At 46.6% G+C, this 19499-nt stretch overlaps 1 protein-coding gene across 1 annotated transcript in view; it reads left to right on the top strand.

Annotated features, from left to right (window-relative positions):
• Positions 1-16645, top strand: part of JPH3 (junctophilin 3) — an 85519-nt gene extending 68874 nt beyond the window's left edge. Inside the window, exons 4-5 of the mRNA XM_081872052.1 lie at positions 4891-5798; positions 15007-16645. Coding sequence (XP_081728178.1) covers positions 4891-5798; positions 15007-15087 — 989 coding nt within the window. The 3' untranslated portion in view covers positions 15088-16645. The remainder of the gene's footprint in view (positions 1-4890; positions 5799-15006) is intronic.
• Positions 16646-19499: the final 2854 nt, after the last annotated feature.

Below are 19499 nucleotides of genomic sequence, written 5' to 3'. Positions count from 1 at the left end.
GCCGTCTAGGTTTGTCATTGCTTTTCTTACCCCTTAACCCAAACACCCCCATCCCTACACTCCATGCATTCTCAAAAACAATTCAGACAGCAAATGTGGCGATGGGACAAAATAGAAGCAAATAGAGAACATTGAATTTGGTGTTGCTGCTGGTTCTATCCCACGGGAAGGGCTGTGGATCTGCGGAAGAGCACCTGCTTTGCATGTAGAAGGTCCCAGTCCAACCCCCGGCAACTTCAGGCAGGGCTGGGAGAAAACCCTTGCAGAACTGCTGCTGTCAGTCAGTGCACACAATACTGAGTTAGGTGGCCTAAAGGTTTGTCTCATGATATGACAGCTGCTTCCTATGTTCCTATCTACCAATATGGTGCTTCCCCACCTCTCTCCACTCTCTCCTCATTCATAACCAAACCACCACACAAGAAAAGGCACCACTGATGAAGATGACGCAAAGACTGGCAGAGATGACTGGCAGAATCCGCGACCAGGGGAAAGAGACAGTGGAAGAGGATTGGAAGAAATTTAAAATATATCTTAAAAATTGTTGTAAAATTGAGGAGTGTTAAGATGTCAAGGGGTAAGAAGCAGAGAATTACAGCTGTAACTAACAAATTAAAGGAAACTTAATGAAAGGGATTTAATAGATAAATTGACTAAAGGGTTGCTAAAGAATTGTATAACAAGGATGCAGTGATGGGGAGGTACGGGGAAGTCGGAGGAAAGAAGGTGTATGAAAATAAGATTATGAAACTATACATGTTTTAATGTTTTGTATGTTTTTGTTTTGTGTTTTGTTTGTTTTTTATTATGTGTTTGAAAAATGAATAAAAACTATTAAAAAAAAAAAATGAAGATGACGCAAAGAGACACAGACAGACACTGCTCCCCGCATCTTTTTCATTACATTACATGGGAGAGCAGGCCTGTGCTTTTGCTCTGTGTAACGCTGTGCAGTGCCAGAAGCAGAAAAACAGTACCTTCCTGCTCAGCCAGCAACACTTTAGGAGGAGGGCTGGCTCCATTTACAAGCAGAGTTGAAAGCATCCCAGTGCCCTTCGGGGCCTGTAGCGCTGTGTGATGTTCTGTGCAAAATTTTGCCTGCTGGGGTAAGGAATTTGTCAGGGTTCTAAAAATTAAATTGGAGGTTGCCTTGTGACCATGAGATTTTAGGGATAGCCCTTTGGTGATGATGATGATGATGACGACGACGATGATGATGATGATGATGATGATGATGATGATGATAACAATAATATATTATTTATACCCCTCCCATCTGGCTGGGTTTCCCCAGCCACTCTGGGCGGCTCCCAACAGAATATTAAAAACACTATAAAACATCAAACATTAAAAACTTCCCTAAACATGGCTGCCTTCATATGTCTTCTAAAAGTCAGATAGTTGTTTATCTCCTCGACATCTGATGGGAGGGCATTCCACAGGGCAGGCGCCACTACTGAGAAGGCCCTCTGCCTGGTTCCCTGTAACCTCACTTCTCTCAGCGAGGGAACCGCCAGAAGGCCCTCGGGCTGGACCTCAGTATCCAGGCTGAACAATGGGGATGGAGATGCTCCTTCAGGTATACTGGGACGAGACCGTCACATGGGCACCCTGGAAATTCTTCCTCTGTGCTCCCTACCACTACTGAGCCCTGGTAATGGAGGTTAATTGGGAAGGGGGGTGGAGTCTGTTCAATAATTTGCAGCTGGCTCCTACAGGGGTTAAGCTTGCAAGCTGCATACATAGTACTCTTCTTCTTCATCATCATCATCATCATCATCATCATCATCATCATATAAAGGTGGTCTTTCCCACCTGGATATTCAAACACTCTCTTTGCTACCTGGAGGGGACCAGACAAAGTTGGAGACTTTAGGTCAGCCCTGGAGGTCTGGTTGCCTGTCATGTGATTATTCTTGAGAAGAGCAGGTAAAGGTAAAGGGAACCCTGACAGTTAAGTCCAGTCGCGAACAACTCTGGGGTTGCAGCCCTCATCTTGCTTTACAGGCCGAGGGAGCCAGCGTTTGTCTGCTTCTGCAGACAGTTTTTCTGGGTCATGTGGCCAGCATGACTAAGCCGCTTCTGGCGGAACCAGAGCAGCACACAGAAATGGTGTTTACCTTCCCGCCAGAGTGGTACCTATTTATCTACTTGCACAGCATGCTTTCAAACTGCTAGGTTGGCAGGAGCAGGGACCGAGCAACTGGATGTGGAGGAGCCACCCCAGATTTTAATGCACAAGGGTTTGGCTTGGCTGCGTGTGTCTTTCTGTGTAGGGCAAAGGACAGGAGGGATGGGAGAAGAGCTATAAGTCTAAGATGCAGTCATTAAACAGCACAGTAATTAATGTGTGTTCATGTCAAGGCACCCAGTTCCAGTGCTCTGCACCCTCATTAGAAGTCTTTTGCTAACATTTTTTTTAAAAAAAGAGATTTAAATTGGAGGTTACTCATCGCCCTTATATTAGGGTATTGAGAATTTGACAAGTGATGATTCACTTTGCTAGCTTCTTGTCCTTTTTCAGAGCTCATTCCCACTTCCCCACCCCCTCTCAGCAGCAGTGACTTAGGAAGGCTACCCTGCCAGTCCTGTAAATTATCTGACCCATGGGGAAATCTCAGCTGACGGCTTCTGTTTCTCCTGCTTCTGCTTAGGGAATGGCCATAACTCACTGTAGTAGAGCATATGCTTTGCATTCAAAAGATCTCCGGTTCAATCTCCAGACATCTCCAGGCAGAAAATACTGCCTGAAACCCTGGAGAGCTACTGCCAGTCTGTGTTGGCAATATAGAGCTAGATAGACCAGTGATCTGATTCATGTTTATAGGTTCCTCCGGTGGACAGAAAATCAGGGTTCCCCTCACTCCCTTTGCAAAAATGGTCTGCAGTCTTCCCCCCTCCCAAAAGTGAGTTTGTGGAGGTTCCACCATTTCATCATCTCATTAAGAAAAATAATCAAAATCTGATGGCTGGCCTGTTCTGAGCCAGAGGGCTTAGACCCGGGGGATAACTGTTCTATAGTTTATTTATCCATTTCCCGCTTTAGCACGTGTCTGTTCAAAGTGCTTCCTTGCGCTCTGTACAGGCATACTTGCAATGATGAGGGGCTGTGGTGGGTGTTTCCATGGCTGCTCCTGTCCACCAGCGCCTCAAAGGACACCGCGTTTGTCGGTTTTTAAAAGAAGTCTCAGTACCACAAATGCACACTGCAAATATGGTATGAATACTTATGGAATTCAATTCCACAAGATGTGATAATGGCTGACACTGAGCCCTAGCTTTTTCACCCATGGCCCTGAGAAGATGTTTATGTCATCTTCCTCCATTTATTCCACAAGTCAGCTAGCAAATCCGGCAAGGGGAACAAGCCTGTCTTTGGAGGATAGGCTGTTCTGACATCAACATCCCCCGGGGTTATCACTTCCTCACAGAACTACAATCTGGGTATCAGAGATCTGAGCGCTTTAGCAGGCCTCTCTGAGCCCCAGAGGGCTCCTGCAACCCCGAGCTGTTTGCTATCTACCTCTCCAGTTGCCAGGGGACTTCTTCTCTTTAAACATAATCTCTCAAAAAGACTTTTTATCTAATACATTTTTTATCAGCTTCCAGACTAGGCATCAGAATTCTGTTTGCAATGGAGTTTGTTTCTGATGCACTTAGGAGGGATTTTAATACACATCCCACTACTGCATGCATTTACAAAAATGCAAACACGCCAAGCGGAGAGGATCTTGCTCAGGAAGAAATTGAGTAGATAAAAACTGGAGCCCTTCTTGCATTATCTGCCCCAAGCCCTTAGGCTGCAAACTTCAGCAAATCAATAACAAAATGGAAAGGAGCTATGTACGGTTATACCTGCACATATCCAACTGATATTAGTGGGGCTTATCTGAACACAAGATTAGAGGGAGAGAGAGGGAAATGAGGACTTAACTGGAAATGCCGGTGTTAGTGTTTCAAAATATGAGGAACTTTGTGTCAGTGAAGCCTTTGATTCTCACCTGGGAGTGATGCTGCACTGAGGTGATCTCGCAGAATGTCCACAAACATTCCATATGGTCAGGGAGCGAAGCTGTTAGAATGTTTGCTGACAGATGGAAAAGCTGAAGAAGTGGGTTGAATTTTCCATGTGGATCTGCGCTAACAAGCCAGCTCTTTGGCAACAGGGTGCTAATATTGTTGACTACAGTAACTGCTTGCCTGCAGAACCTGCAGTAAAGGATAATAACCACCATGGTAGCACTTGCACAAAATTCAGGTCTTGTTTGGTGTTGTTGAGGCTTGATTCATGTGTAAGTCTCCCTGCAATTCTCGAATGAAGGGCAGCATATAAATTTAATACACAAATTAAATAAATAAAATGTGCGAGCGGTCATATGGGTGGCCAAAAGCAATTCAGTGTCAGTAGCATTAGTTGCACTAGCAGTGTGCAATTAGTGTGGCCATGCAGTTGGACTGGATGGGTCTGAGCAAGACTCAAGAGCGGTGGCAAAGTTGGTGTGAAAGGCAAAGTATGAACTCTTGTGCAGTGTGAGATATTTTCCAATTTTGGGGGCCATATGTTTCTCCCTTAAATACCAGAGAGTGTGCCTAAGGCCCTTAGAGAGCTGAGAGAGCCAGAGTGGCGTAGCGGTTAGAGTGTCAGACAAATGCCTCGGAGACCCGAGTTCAAATCCCTACTTCACCATGAAGCTCACTGGGTGATCTGGGCCAGTTCCTGTCTCTTAGTGTAACTTACTTTGTAGGGTTGTTGTGAGGATAAAATGGGGAGAGGGAGGGCTATGTATGCCCCCTTGAGCTCCTTGGAGGAAACGTGGGATATAAATGTAATAACAAAACAAATAAGCAATGGCTGACTCTTGTGTGCACCTTTCCTCCGTCTCCTTCCAGGACTTGAGTGTCAGAGGCCAAAGAGGCAGAATTCAAGCGACGACATCGAGGTCCTTTCGACAGGGACACCACTCCAGCAAGAAAGCCCAGAGCTCTACAGGAAAGGAACGACGCCTTCGGACCTCACCCCCGACGACAGCCCCCTGCAGAGCTTTCCCGCCAGCCCCTCCTCCACCCCACCTCTGGGTCCCTCCTGTAGAAACAAGAGCACCCACTTCTCCAGGCAGGTGTGCATGGACGAAGAGAGGGGCGGGGAGATCCAAATGTTGCTGGAGGGACGTGGCAGGGACTATATGAGGCCCAACAGCTGGGGCGAAGACAAGGAGGGCAGGGCACACGGCGTGAGGGGCGGGGCCTTGCGCAGTGGCCAGCCAGGCTCCTCCGAAGACTACCGGGGCCGAAGCGGCGGGCACAAGCACGCGGCCTCCAACCACAAACAGCGGGAGAGGTGGACAGACCCCCCGGCCACGGTTTCATGGACTCACCACCGACCCCACCACCACGGCTCAGGGAGCAACAAGCTCCTGGAGCTGGACGAGGAGAAGCTGAGCAACTACGAGATGGAGATGAAGCCTCTCATGAGGATGGATTCTTATATGCAAGAAATACACTCCCAAAAAAGACATTATAGCAAAATGGGCCCCAGCAGGAGCCTCGCGGAGGACCACCACGGGGAAGACCGGGGCTTTGGAGTCCAAAGACTGAGGTCTAAGTCCCAAAACAAGGAGAACTTCAGGCCAGGGTCTTCTGCCGAGCCAACAGTGCAGAAACTAGAAAGTCTGAGGTTTGGGGACAAAGGGGAACCCCGGCTATTGAGGTGGGACTTAACCTGCTCCCCGCCACAGAAATCCTTACCTGTTGCACTAGAATCGGAGGAGGAGAATGGGGATGAGCTCAAATCCGGTGCGGTAAGTGGAATGTTTAAATAGATATGTATATTATGTAAGTGTGATCTCTTCTGTGGGGGAAATGGGCAACATGGTGGTGGTTGAGTGTATTTACCGGTACACCCCGCTTTCCCCCCAAACTGGGATTCCAGGTAGCTCACATTTTAACAACATTATTGCAGAATGCAAAGTAATAAAAACAAACTAGTTGAAAACTAGTTGAAAAAAATAGGGACACAGGTGGCGCTGTGGTCTAAACCACTGAGCCGCTTGGGCTTGCCAGTCAGAAGGTCGGCGGTTTGAATCCCCACGACGGGGTGAGCTCCTGTTGCTCAGTCCCAGCTCCTGCCAACCTAGCAGTTCGAAAGCACGTCAAAGTGCAAGTAGATAAATAGGTATTGCTCCGGCGGGAAGGTAAACGGTGTTTCCGTGCGCTGCTCTGGTTTCGCCAGAAGCGGCTTAGTCATGCTGGCCACATGACCCAGCAAAACTGTCTGCGGACAAATGCCGGCTCCCTCGGCCAGTAAAGCGAGATGAGCGTCGCAACTCCAGAGTCATTTGTGACTGGACTTAACTGTCAGGGGTCCTTTACCTTTACTTTTAGTTGAAAATGGAATGGAACACATTTAGAACCAGCATTAAAATACCAGATGTCCTGAAAACAGCCCAGAAGTCAACATCTAGTCCACAGCTAGTTCCCAAAGGCCTGTCTAAATAGGAAGGTCTTTCCTTGTGGAAAGATAGCAAGGAGGGAGCCAATCTAACCGCTCTTGAGAAGGGATTCCACAATATGGAAGCAGCCACAGAAAACCTCTCTCTCATGTCACCACCAACCATGTCTCCGATGTGGATGAGACTGAGAGAAGGTGCTCATATCTGCAGAACCTGCTTTCAACTCCCCTTGCCTTTTCAACTTCAGGCGTCTGGCTCAAGCTTCTTAATCCCTGATAACACCAAAGTTGCAGGTTCGATTTCCATATGGGAAAATTGCATATTCCTTTATTGGAGGGGGTTGGACTATCTGATCCTCAGGGTCCCTTCCAGCTCTACACTTCTATGGTTCTGTGATCTCAGCACCTGGGCAGGTTCTGAAAGGGAGATACAATCTTTCTGGTAGCTTCGTCCCATGCGATATAGGGCTTAATTGGTGCTAACCAGCACTTTGAATAGTGCCTGGAAATGAAGTGTAGCCAGTGAAGTTGTTATAACAGGGGGTAAAGCGATAGATTATGCATATTACAAGGGAACAACATGGTGGGTGATGTCTCTAGTTGTTTAGTGTAACAAGCAGAGGCTCACAAAAATTTGAGGACAGATTTGTTTCCCACACGTGTGCAGAGTACTCAGCCATTTACGCACCCAGAGTGTGTGTGTGCGCGCGCACACACACACATATTCTCTGCACTTAAAAATATATATTTTTTAAACTGGAGACCAGGACTGCATTTTTGAGGCTAGTACAATGAATGGATGCTTCTGTCTTGTGCCAGGATAATTGTGACACGCTGAATCAAAATTTCCCACTCAACCTTCCACCCACTGAGGTTGCTTCCAGATGGGTGGCTCTTAGGGCTACGTATTCTGTTAATAAGCTACGAGCAAATTGCAGCTGACTTCCCACACTATGGGGAGTGTTGCACTTCCTCTGTGTGAACATCTTGTTGCGTTCTGTCCGCTGTAGTGAGGTGTGATACGGCTGATATGGGTGGTGCTGGTTGCAGCTCAGCACACATTCCTTCTATCCTTTGGGGTGGGTGCTGCTTTATTATCCTGCTTTTAGTTTAATCAATCTTTTAAAAGGTAAAAACACTGCTCTGCCTTTAAGGGAAAAAAGGATAGAGAGGTCTAGCACTATAGTACGGCAATGCTACGAAGCTGTAGCATTATGGTGTAATACATACATACACACACACACACATACACACACCCTCTAAAGTTGCTAAAGTGATAAATAAGTTTTAGCAGTAATTAAAAGACAAGTAAAACCAAAAATAGGCCATCACCACAAATATTATAACGAATGTGTACTGGGCTGTTGCAGTCACTTTGCTTACACAACACTGCCTATGTCAGAACCCCACCAAAAAAAGGAGGACAGTAGCCCTAAGGGTATCTGCACCTATGGAGGCTTACAATACTCTTTCATTTTTTTCTGAAAAGAAATCAAACTTTCTGCAGTCTACAGCCACATTTAAAGCACATTTAAAACACCCACCAAAATCCTTGGTGCTGTGGTTTGCTATGGCTGCTGGGAGTGATAGTTCTATGAAGAGTCAACTACAGTATCCAGGGGAGCAGTGGGGAATGTGTTTTTAATGCATGATGTGTGCGCAGTCTGAGAAACTATGGTGGGATGCCAGCAAAAATACAGAACGTCAATTATTGGACAATGGTGTTATGTGGATTGCCTTGTAAAACGAAGCTTGTCAACGAAGCTCAGCAACCCCACACTGAATATCTGGTGTGGAAGACGCCGCAGGCAGCTTGCAGCATAGATGTGCTGTTGTTCTGCAGTATCCAACACTACTCTAAAGTAGGCTGTCTTTCAAAACAAACAGAACTGTTGATTAGATTACAGTGGTACCTCGGGTTACATACGCTTCAGGTTACATATTCTTCAGGTTACAGACTCCGCTAACCCAGAAATAGTACCTCGGGTTAAGAACTTTGCTTCAGGATGAGAACAGAAATTGTGCTCCGGCGGCGTGGCAGCATCAGGAGGCCCCATTAGCTAAAGTGGTGCTTCAGGTTAAGAACAGTTTCAGGTTAAGAATGGACCTCTGGAATGAATTAAGTACTTAACCCGAGGTACCACTGTACTCCAATTTTTGCAGCAGCAGCAGCAGCAGCAGCAGCATATGAAGCGCATATAGGATTGCAGCTTTAGAAATGGAGGTGGTCTCTGTCATGCAGGGCGACAGGCTGAAATACTTACAGGGGTACCTCGGGTTACATACACTTCAGGTTACAGACTCCGCTAACCCAGAAATAGTGCTTCAGGTTAAGAACTTTGCTTCAGGATGAGAACAGAAATCGTGCTCCGGTGGCAGCGGGAGACCCCATTAGCTAAAGTGGTACCTCAGGTTAAGAACAGTTTCAGGTTAAGAATTGACCTCCAGAACGAATTAAGTTCTTAACCCGAGGTACCACTGTAATCTCTTTCTGTGTGTGCATGTGTTTTAAAAAGGAGGGTGCTGTTACCACAAAGGAACACAGGTCTATTTTTGACCCATCCAGAATAACTCCAAGCAGATCTGAGGTCAGGTATGTGGGGCAGTGTGTTCTAAAAATAACCCACTGCCAGACAGCCCCATCATAAGCTGAATTCTGTCTGGTCACCAGTTTCCTTTGTGTACTGGGTTACCCCTCCCTGACATACATCCTGGGGTGGCAAATAGGCCTGATCAGTAGTCTCATTTGCACTTCAATTCTGCAAGTGGTGCAAGAAGTTCTAGGAGTGGCATGGCAGGGTTGAGTTTCCTTGGAATGAGAGAACACTGGTGACTTCAGGCATACTCACAATGTTTGCTGTATTTGCAAATATGTGTGTACAAGCAAATCCTAAGTGCAGTTGAAAAGGCCGGTTCTACTAAGCACAATTTGGGCAGCCCTCCAAACTGAAATCCCAGTTTCATCTAACTCCAGCTGGAAAAACTCAGCTCTCTTTCGCATCCAAAACTGGCCAATTTTCCCCATCACACCCACCCACCCCTTTGTCTGTTAGCTGGAGGAATAGCACTTTCCCCACATCTTGGGTGGGGTGCAGGCAACGGGGCTTGTGTTATTTCCGGGTCATCGCGCATGATGGCGGAACATGCACAAGCCCACCCTACCCCATTATGCCCCATTACATTCCCCACCCATGTTACGCCCCATTCTGCCTCCTTATCCTGCCACTTCTGGGTCACTGCAATGCACATGGTTGCGGTTGTGGTCTCGCATCAATTGGACGCATGTAAATTGGTTGTTGCCTGTTTACCATTCAGAAATACATAGAGGTTCCCCTCAATGATCAGGAGACAATCTCCTAACCTTTAGCTCCCATGGATGTGGCCTTAACTGAGCCTTCTGGCCTATTAAAAAGCACTTTGCCTAATAATGGAATGGTCAGCCAGCGTCCTTAAGAATGGATGGTGCTTCTTATAGCTACTTCATAAGGACATCAGGAGAGCCTGCTGGATCAGGCCAAGGCATCCTGTTTTTGTGTCCAGCGTCTTGTTTTCACAATGGGTTTTCCACTGGCGTTTGGTTGGCCACTGCTCCCTCCCGTGGTCTCCAGCAACTGGTGTTTAGAACCATTGCTGCCTCCAGCTGTGGAGGCAGAGCATAATCATCATGACTAGCAGCCGCTGCTACCCTTCTCCTCCATGAATTTGTCCAATCCTCTTTTAAATCCATCTCAGTTGGTGGCTACTGCTGCCTCCTACAAGAGGCCCTGGGGGTGCAAAACCTCTCAGAGAAAGACAGGGAGAGCTGGCGATTGCCAAGGGTGCAAGGGATGTGAGGGTGACAATACATCTCCTTGCCAGGAGTGCAAGTGAGCCTAAATATGCCTCCGGGAGTGAGTTCTGTAGTTTATGTGCTGTGAGGCAGCGGTGTATGAAGTGAAGAAACTTTGTGTGTGGCCAGTGATTGTGGCTTGAGAGGCAGATGCTGGCACAGAGAGCCACCTGAGCCGTGTAATGTCTGTATTTTATATGTTCCTAGAATAGCTTGGAAAGCAGCCAGAGGGAGGCAAGGGTTTTGCTACTCAGGGAATGACCTTGTTCAGGACCATGATGGGACCTGAGCTCTTCTTCCTTTTCGGTCCAAAGTTCTTCCTATCACTTATAACAGGTGAGGGATGACAGTCTGCTTCTGGAATAAGGAGTGGGGAGGGGGAAGATAAATTGATGCTCCCAGACTCTTGTCAGTGAACAAACTGAAGACCAGACACAACACTGATTTCCATCTAATCATTGCCAGGCAGCCTCCTCTTTTATAAAACTACATATATAAAACTGCCTGCAGCAGCTGGAATAATGTTACTCCTTAGCAGTGTCCTTGTCAAAACTCTTTTGATCTGAGGCTTTTGATATAGTTGAAGCGTTTGCCCTCATTTACCTTGTGCCTGTCACCACCACCAATTAGCTTTACATTTCCCCAAGTAAATTTTTAATAAACTCAAAACTCTTGAGCATTTCTGAAGGCAACTGAACAGGGTTATTCCGTGCAAATGAAACTGGCCTTGGAAATTCTGGGAATAATATGAACATTCCTTTCCTCAGATCCCAAGTCTGAGTGGGAGATAATTTGGCTCACTCAAGGAGTGGGAAGCAGTTTCCATTCCCTCCCAGTTTCTAGGGTTTTGTTTTTGCTTGCTTTTACATTTAGATACTATAAATCTGTATCTTGCTGAGGCCATTCACAGATTGGCCTTCTAAGTACAATACTGCTTCAAAAATTCACTATGAATAAAAACACTAAAAGCCCAGTTGCAAACTCAAGAACATTGCTAGTCCTGTTAAGCACATTGGTTGACCACTGCATGTCATACCAGACAGAGGGCCTAACCTATCTGCACTACAAAAATACCAGTTTTACACCATGAATGCCTTCCCTCATAGAAGCCAGAGTACTGTAGGTTCATTGAACTTTAGTTCCCGGGATCCTCTGGGTTGAAAGAATGTTAAACTGGCTTAGTCTGTAGTGCAGATTCACTAAAAAAACAAGTGGTGGGCCTTGTCAAGAGGCTCCTTTTCTGGGATAACTCACCTTTGGTGCTAGTACTGGCTGTGTAAATCTATAATTTTTAGTAATAAGAATTATGTTATGTTCTATAGCATGGTGCTGTTTTGAGAAATGTGTCAGGCTTACACCAAGGAACATCAGCCTTTTCAAAACATAAGCTAGATATGTTTGAAAGGAAGAGTAGCGATGGAGGGAGGGATGGAGAGGAAGTGTCAACACAGCATTTCCCGATGGGATTTTTTCCCCCTGCACAGCTTTCAGTTTATTTTGCCCTGGTTTGACTTTCTCAGCCCTCCCCCATTATTCTTAAGTATGGACACTGTTGTTGGGAGGTGGGGTGTTTTAGAAAGGGGAAGGTACCCAAAATATCAAATACGACAGCTTGACCTTCGACATTATTGCCTTTCCATTCTGCTGACAAGTTGTGAGTTTTAAAAAGTTGTCCGCAGAGTGAAATATCAAAAGTGGCATTTGAAAATGCTCAAAAGCCAAACAAGTCAACTCTGGGTTCTGAACGTGTTTTTGCTGCCATTCAGGTGAGCTGTACGAAATGTCACTTGAGTTATTGTGGGTGGAAGGGGCCTCTTGCCAGCCTGGGGGCAGGAGAGGGCTTTCCCTGGGATGGGGCACTTCCCTCCCCCTGCAGCACAGGGAGGGCAGGCGCAGGGGTTGGGGGTGCGGTGCCAAGAGCCGCCCAATGAGAAACCCAGACGTAAAAGTTCAACTGCTGGGCTTACTGGCAGAGCTCAAGAAAAAAGCCTCAGGGGCGGAGGGAGCGAAGGCAGAGGCAATCGCAAAGCTTTTTATCAGATTAGTTATGAATATTAGGCAGCCTTCCAGACCCTGGCCAAAGCCGCCGCCTGGTGCCTTTCCAAGGGCTGAGCCATTTCCTTTTGGAGCAGTGGCTGCATTTCTCCTGGGGGAGCTAGGAGAGGCAGAGGAGCAGCTAGCCGGAAAGAGAACGACAGGCTGCCATTGGCTGAAACAAGGGGCTCATCCGCTTGTGCCTCTGCACTAGGCACTACTGCCTATTCAGAGTAACACCACTGTTTTGATGTTAGGGTTTGCTGTGTAAATCTTTATTTCATATACAGAGGGCCACATCCGCTTTTGAGGACCAGGGCCAGAGGGGCGAGAAAGTGGAGCAATTTGTACAACTCCTACTTTATATTTTTATTCATTTATTAAATTTGTTAGTTGCTTTGTCTTGTCAAAGGCAACCCAAATGAACTTACAACCTGTAAAGCAAGCTGCATTCCAGGCATGCAAAACAAACAAACAAACAAACAAACAAACAAATAAACAGATTAGAGGTTTCCAAACATGCATGCAGGCTCCTCCATCCAGGCAAGCAAGAGGCATTATCCCCATTCAAGGCTATATTCCAGCCTGGTAAAAGCACTGAAGGAGGGTGCAGAGCAGCAATGGAGAGAGGTGTGACCGGAGAAGGGTGTCACCTGGGAAGAGTCCTGAGGGCCAGATAGAGAGTCCTGAGGGCCAGCATTTGACCACTAGGCTTGAAGCTCCCCACCCATCACACCCTCTTCTAACAACCCAGTCATATTGCTGAAGGCTCCAATCTTTCCCTACAACCTTCCTACCCTGCCCTGTTTCAGAAAGCAAGACAGTGTTTGCCTCATAATCTGATGGCAGCCATTCAAAATAAGCTTCCCTGAAGCAGAAGTGTGTGCATGCAAGTGCTTTTACATACAATGCAGATTATAGAGACAAGACACCTCCAACCTTCCATTCCCACCCTCAGGTGGAGATTTTAACTTCTAGAAATCCTGGAGAGGAAGTTCAACCATGAAGCATGACTGGCCCTAGCAAAATTTCATAGGCAGCATTTTAACAAGTCATTGCCCAAAGGCAAAAATCAGCACCACGGAGAGAGACCAGGAAATAAGGTCTGTCCCAGCTAAACAGAGAGAGTTGGAGTGCATGATTTGTTTGCTGAGAAGCTGTGATGGTTTGATCCACATCTCATTCAAGGCTCCCCTCACTCACTTTTGGTAACTGTCCTGGATTTCAAGACACTAGGATTAGATTAAATTCAAGTGCTTCTGATTTACTGGCTTGCACTAGAGTGGCCTTGAAAGGGATTTGTTTATAAACCTTCCAAAAGCAAGTACCTGTCTGCTAGGTATATGGGAGGCAGGTGGGAGGGGTGTGAAGAGGAAGAGGTGGGTCATGTGGAACCTCTCCCTTTGATTGGCTAGCTTTCTTTCACCTTGTTGCTATGCAACAGCAAAGGCCTTTTCAATCCATTGAAGAGAGAGCCCTTTCCTTTGCCTGTGACAGGACTGGTTGTCTCTCTCTTCCTTGCCAAGAGACGCAATGAATCCTCCTCTTGGTGCTGGAGGGTCAGATTATCTCCCCGCTCCTGTCACCAAAGAGTTTTTAAAATACCTTTCCATATCAAGGCAAAGACTTTTTAATGTCTTATGTATCCTTAGATGCACAAGCACCCAACTGCACCCAGAATAGGTGTCCTTTGTGTTTGCTATTGAAAACAAACGAGACATTATAAATAATCCTGGACTTTTAGAAGTTGTCAGATCTTGGTCCATGGAGTGCTCCCATCTGGTCCACAATTGAAGCCAATTAAACCCAGCAATTAAAGTTTCGCTTTGTGAGTCCATCTCTAGGCCTGGGATAGGGCACTTGTGGCCTCCAGGTATTGCTGGACTCCATCTCCCATCGTTCCTGGCCATTGGCCATGTTGGCAGCTGAGAGTGGAGTCCAACTACTTGTGGAAGGCCTCAGGTTTTCCATTACTCCAGAGGCCCCAAAGACCCTTGCTCATGAGGATGTTCCACAGGGAAATGGTGACATTTAAGTGCCCCGGATGTCACACACAGAAGGTCCCTACCTATGCAGCGCTTTGTGGCACATGGGCTAATGAGCATTTACAAATGGCTCCCTCCACATGGAGGGGTACCAAGGACAGGAATTGGAAGACAATTAAACCTGCATTTTAGCCTATACTACACCACAGGGTTGGTATGGGGCAAAAATGCTACTTTTGAGAATGAGGAGGAAGAAAACCTCCATCTGGAAAATGTGTGTCTCCTCCTCCCCTGGAAGCAAGAGGGGGAACTCTGGTAGGCGACAGTCTGAGAGGTTTATGCGAAGGCGGCAGTACAGGCTGAACTCTGCACAGACTGGCTCCAGTCTCACAACGGTCTGAAAAGCCAAGGGTTTGATGGAATATTAAGATCGTGCCAAGTTCAGTCTGTGTTGTTGACAGCCATGCGACGGGTTCAGCTTCTGGCAGCCCAGCTGAAGGTCAGGAGAAGCAGGTGAAAAGGAAAGGCTGCCTCAGTGTGTGGACAGGTTAACCTTTGGAGCCACCCACTGTCGCGAAGCAAAGTTTGTGTTGCCAATTCCTGCACATCAGACCAGTCGGCTTCCCTTGCCCCTGTCCCCAAACTGATCATGCAAGTGTTGCTTTTCAATGCCATTAAATAATTCCTTTCTTCTTTTTCTTTTCCCACAGGGCTCAGCTCCAATCCTGGTAGTCATGGTGATCTTGTTAAACATTGGAGTCGCCATTTTGTTTATTAACTTTTTCATCTAACTCGAGACTGTCTTGTTTGCAAAAATTAACAGATTAATAATAATAAAAAGGTGTACGAATGGGGGATGATGAAGCGAATGACAAAAACAAAAAACCATGGGAAAGATGGCATCTTTTTGAACTGTCCTGCGACAACTTCCAAGTCTTTTCACAGATGAACAACAAGATTGAGTATCACTCACAGTTTGCCTTTTTTTCCTGGGTAATGTTTTTTGGATTTTAGCCAAAATTCTTTGCTTGTATAACACGTATGCTGTGTGGCATGGCAGAATGGTACCAGCACTCCACTCCTCCCCAGCGCTAGGCAGGATGGGGGCTCCTCAGTGTAATTACTCAGCAAATCTTCATGGATGGTGGGAAAAGCGTTCATGTCAGCTGCATGATTCTGGGAGAGAGGGTCCTCTCACTGCTGGATCATAGGGGAAATCCAGAGCTGTGTCCTGGGATAGCCGCATTGTGTGAAATGGCTGGCCCAGGTCAGCATGGTTATCAAATTATGTGCCCGTCACTCAATAAATTCCAAACTCCGGGATCTGCATGTATTGGGAAGTTGAGAGGAAACACCTAAGTAGTTTTTGCCACTTAGCAAAAAGTTATAAACCAATCTTTTTTCCACTTTGTTCAGAAAAGGGAAATCTGAACTGAATGATGCCTGCTTAAGACAGGAACAAATTCCATCCTAATAAAAGTATTTAATATGTTAAAAAGGCAATAGGTCTTAAGCTCTAGAGGCCCCTAAATTCCAAAACGCTCCTCTGAGGATCCCACCCAAAATCATTATTAAGAACTTAAGAAGTCACAATACCAAATTTATAAAAGTTGCACATAGAAACATGGAACTGAAAAGATGTCTTGGCTCAGGTAAAATCCTGTACCTATAATTTAGGAAAATTACCAGTCTCGCCCAGTGCTTCAGAAACTTCTCAGTCACAAACGTTGTTTCTGGCATGTGTTAAAACTTGACCCAGAAAGATTTTTAAGATGACCAAAGTTCTTCTAGGGTTTGTTTGTTTTTTTGTCCAGCTATCCGCTGGAACCCCAGTCTTCATTGGGTCCAGCCTGCTAGAGGCCACTCTTCTGCTGTGCTGGAATGCAGTGGTGTTAAAGGAGAAACTCTCTTGCTTTCCGTCTTCCATCATGAATCACAGCCGCACCTGGCTGTTGGCCTCAACTGTTCCCACAAGGTGCGCTTGTCAGGAGGTTTGCTTGAGGACCCTTCCCTGGCAGGTGTGCAGGTGTGGCCGAGGGGGGAGAGCAGCTCCTCCCTGCTGCTGGCGAGGAATGGGGTGTGCTGGGGGGTTCCTGTTCCATCTTGCCATGGGCCATTTCCAGATGTCATGCTTGGCCTCTGAGCATGTAATATTTTTGCACTTTGTCCGCAGGATGTATATTCCGGCTTCCGACATATCCCTGTACAAAAAAACAAAAACAAAAAAAACATCATTGACAACAGCAGCCTCCGAGTACGTAAATGCTCTTTTTATATTTTGTTTGTTTGTTTTTTCCTCCTCTATGTATCACTTAATTTTGGTATGGTTCAAAACATCTTTGTAAGATGCCTGCCTTGTTCTTCTTTCTTCACTTCCTTGTTTGGTTTGGTTTCTTTTTTCGTTTTACTTCCCCCTGGTAACTCACTGAAAATATGCATTGTTCATTAAAGATGCAGTACCCCTGATCAGGCCACCATCATCCCAAAGAGAGCCTGGTGTTAGCTCAGCCCTGCCTCATATGGAAGAAAACAGCCCCTGGCTGGTGGGGAGGGAAGGCAACCTGGAAAACATCCCTTTCTTCCTGCCAACCAACCTGGACCCGCTGATCTGTTTGACCAGGTTTCACACGTGATGACTTGACTGCGTCTCTCGTCCACTTTGTAGTGATTGGGACCCATTTCTACACTTGGTGTCCTTTAGCCTGAATGCAGGTTTAAGGTGCATCCTGCTTATTTCTGTACCTGGTGCAAAACCTGCAAGCTACATGGCGCCATTTCCCTTCCACGTGAGGAGATGTACGGAAGCCATAAGCACCTGCACAGGAACCTGCCTACCTGGGAGAGGGTAGGATGGACATGACAATGCCCCACATGCCAGTGGGGCATCTTTTCTCTGGGGTTCCACTTTCTGCTTCCAGCTGCAGGACAGAAGACAACCTAGGACCACTCCTTGGGCCCCACTGTGGCTCAAAGGGCAGGGTTGGCAACTTAGGGGGTGAAGGGGCAGGTGATTGAGGGACACATTTGCCTGGGGACAGCACTCCAGTCTTCTGGATCCCTCAGCTTCCCACTTCTTCCATTTTAGCAGTCCCTCTGCAACCTTTTGAGCAGGCCTCTTTCCTACACTGCGTTGGATTGCTACATTTTTAACTGGAAACAAAACTGAAAGATTAGAGCTTCCCCCATCCTCCCAACACAATTCACCTCCTCCATGTCCATCAGCCATTACTGGCCAACTTTTGAAGTTGGGTGATACAAGTGGAGGGGACAGCAGCTCCTCTGTTGCTTCTTCAGATGGTTTCACTTACTCTGCTCCCCTAAAATAAAAAATAAAAGTTTATGTGCCTATGGTTTCACTCCCACCCTTTTAATTTGAACCACATAAGGGTTGAAAGCCATTTGTGCTTTGGCATTCAACAAAGAAAAGGAACTAAGCTCTAGGGAACTTTTCCTGTGTTTTAAGAGCCCCAGCCTGGCCCTTTTGGCTCCCTTTCTCCAGGAGAGCTAAAGCACAAGCCCAGGTTCCGTAAAGGCTTATCCAAACTTCCTATTGTCCCACTGCTTTCTCCCAGGGAAAACCGCTCTTTAGCACTCAGTCAGAGCACACGGTAATTCAGGTTTTCTCCAGATTGACGTTTGCTCCAATTTAGCACTAAGGAGTGTGTTTAAAACCACTTGGACCAGACCTTTCTAGACGCAGGACAAGCGGAAGTGTGGACGAGCCCTAAGCCACACCATGGCTTGATGCCGGGCAGCAAAATTATGGCCCTCTCCTTTTCAGGAGCCTACATGTTTGCACCCGGACATGCTTTGGCTTAGCATTACAAGTGAAGTTATTTATGTCAGGCAGTTTTGCAGACTAAAGCCCACTTTGTCACAAGCATGAAGTTGGCAGGTGCATAGAAAGTCACAAACACACACGTGTATATATACTGGCAAACATATGGACCACACTCCCCCCCTCCCTTTGATAAGCCAACACTTCATAGAGCGGATAAAGGAGATTCAAATTCTCATGCTACCATGAAATGGTTGCTTTAAGGTGCCACAGGACTGTTTGGTGTTCCAGAGCAGCCTTTGGCAAACTGGTGCCCTTCAGATGTTGTTGGGCAGCAACTCCCATCAGCCACAGCCAGAATGGCCAATGGAGAGGGATGATGGGCATTGTAATACAACAGCATCAGGTTGTTGAAGGCTGTTCTAGGGTTTGGGTTAATGCCTCATTGGTGCCTCATTATTCTTCCAACCTGAGGAATATGTGAGTTGGCCCAGTTCTAGCTTGGGGAAACAAAATAGGACATTGTATCTAGTGGTTAATTACACCTAGGAAGCCACACACCATGTCTTTAAACTCCTGAACTGTTTCACACATGCGGTGTTAACTCCTAGTGACAGGCTCTCTGCCTCCTGCAGTCACCTCTGCTTTCCAAGAGCGCCTGCTCACACATGCACTTTCTGACCATCAAGCAAGGTTTGTGGAAGGATGGAGCAGCTGTTCAAACTGCTGTTATTCCGCGAGGAGGGGGGACCACCCAAAATGTCTTTAAGAGGAGATGACAGGGGTGCGATTATCCAGATATTTCCCTTTGCATGTCAACGGGGGACTAACACAGCTTAAGAGGCAGAGGGGCTGGAAGATTTCAAAAGACTCCTTCGAAGGTGGTTCCTGAGCAACATGATCAAAAATAACAAGTGTTTGATTCTTCACAGTGGGCTGAGCCATTTATCATCGCCTCTGCCCTGCTCTGTCTCAGGCAGCCAAAAATAGTCCTACAACATTCATCCAGAGATGCAAGCACGTAATTGGCTTCTCATGCCCAAACTGTGCATTCTTTGTTCTCCCATCTTGAATAACACAATCTCCACCACCACCATAGATGCCCTGAATCTGCACAATTCCTTCCCGTTTTCCGTTTCAGATTCACACGTAGACGTATGTGGGGTACAGCTGTAGTGTGCACAGAAAGGCTAGTAATCCAGTTGGTTTACAAAAGGCCAATCCTGCAGCTTTTGAGAGCTAACCCCAATGAAACACCTTTTTCTACTAGCATTTCATATAGAATCATAGAACTGTTGAGTTGGAAGGGACCCAAGGGGACATCTAGTCCAACCCCCTGCAATGCAGGAATCCAGGAAAGATGATCAACCTCTGCTTATAAACTTCCAAGGAGAGTTCATACCTCCTGGGTCCATTCCACTGTCA

This window comes from Podarcis erhardii (genome assembly GCF_964252035.2).
Source record: "Podarcis erhardii genome assembly, chromosome: 7".
NCBI classification, from domain to species: domain Eukaryota; kingdom Metazoa; phylum Chordata; class Lepidosauria; order Squamata; family Lacertidae; genus Podarcis; species Podarcis erhardii.
Note: the sequence above shows the minus strand (reverse complement) of the source record. Positions and strands in the feature narration are given on the sequence as shown.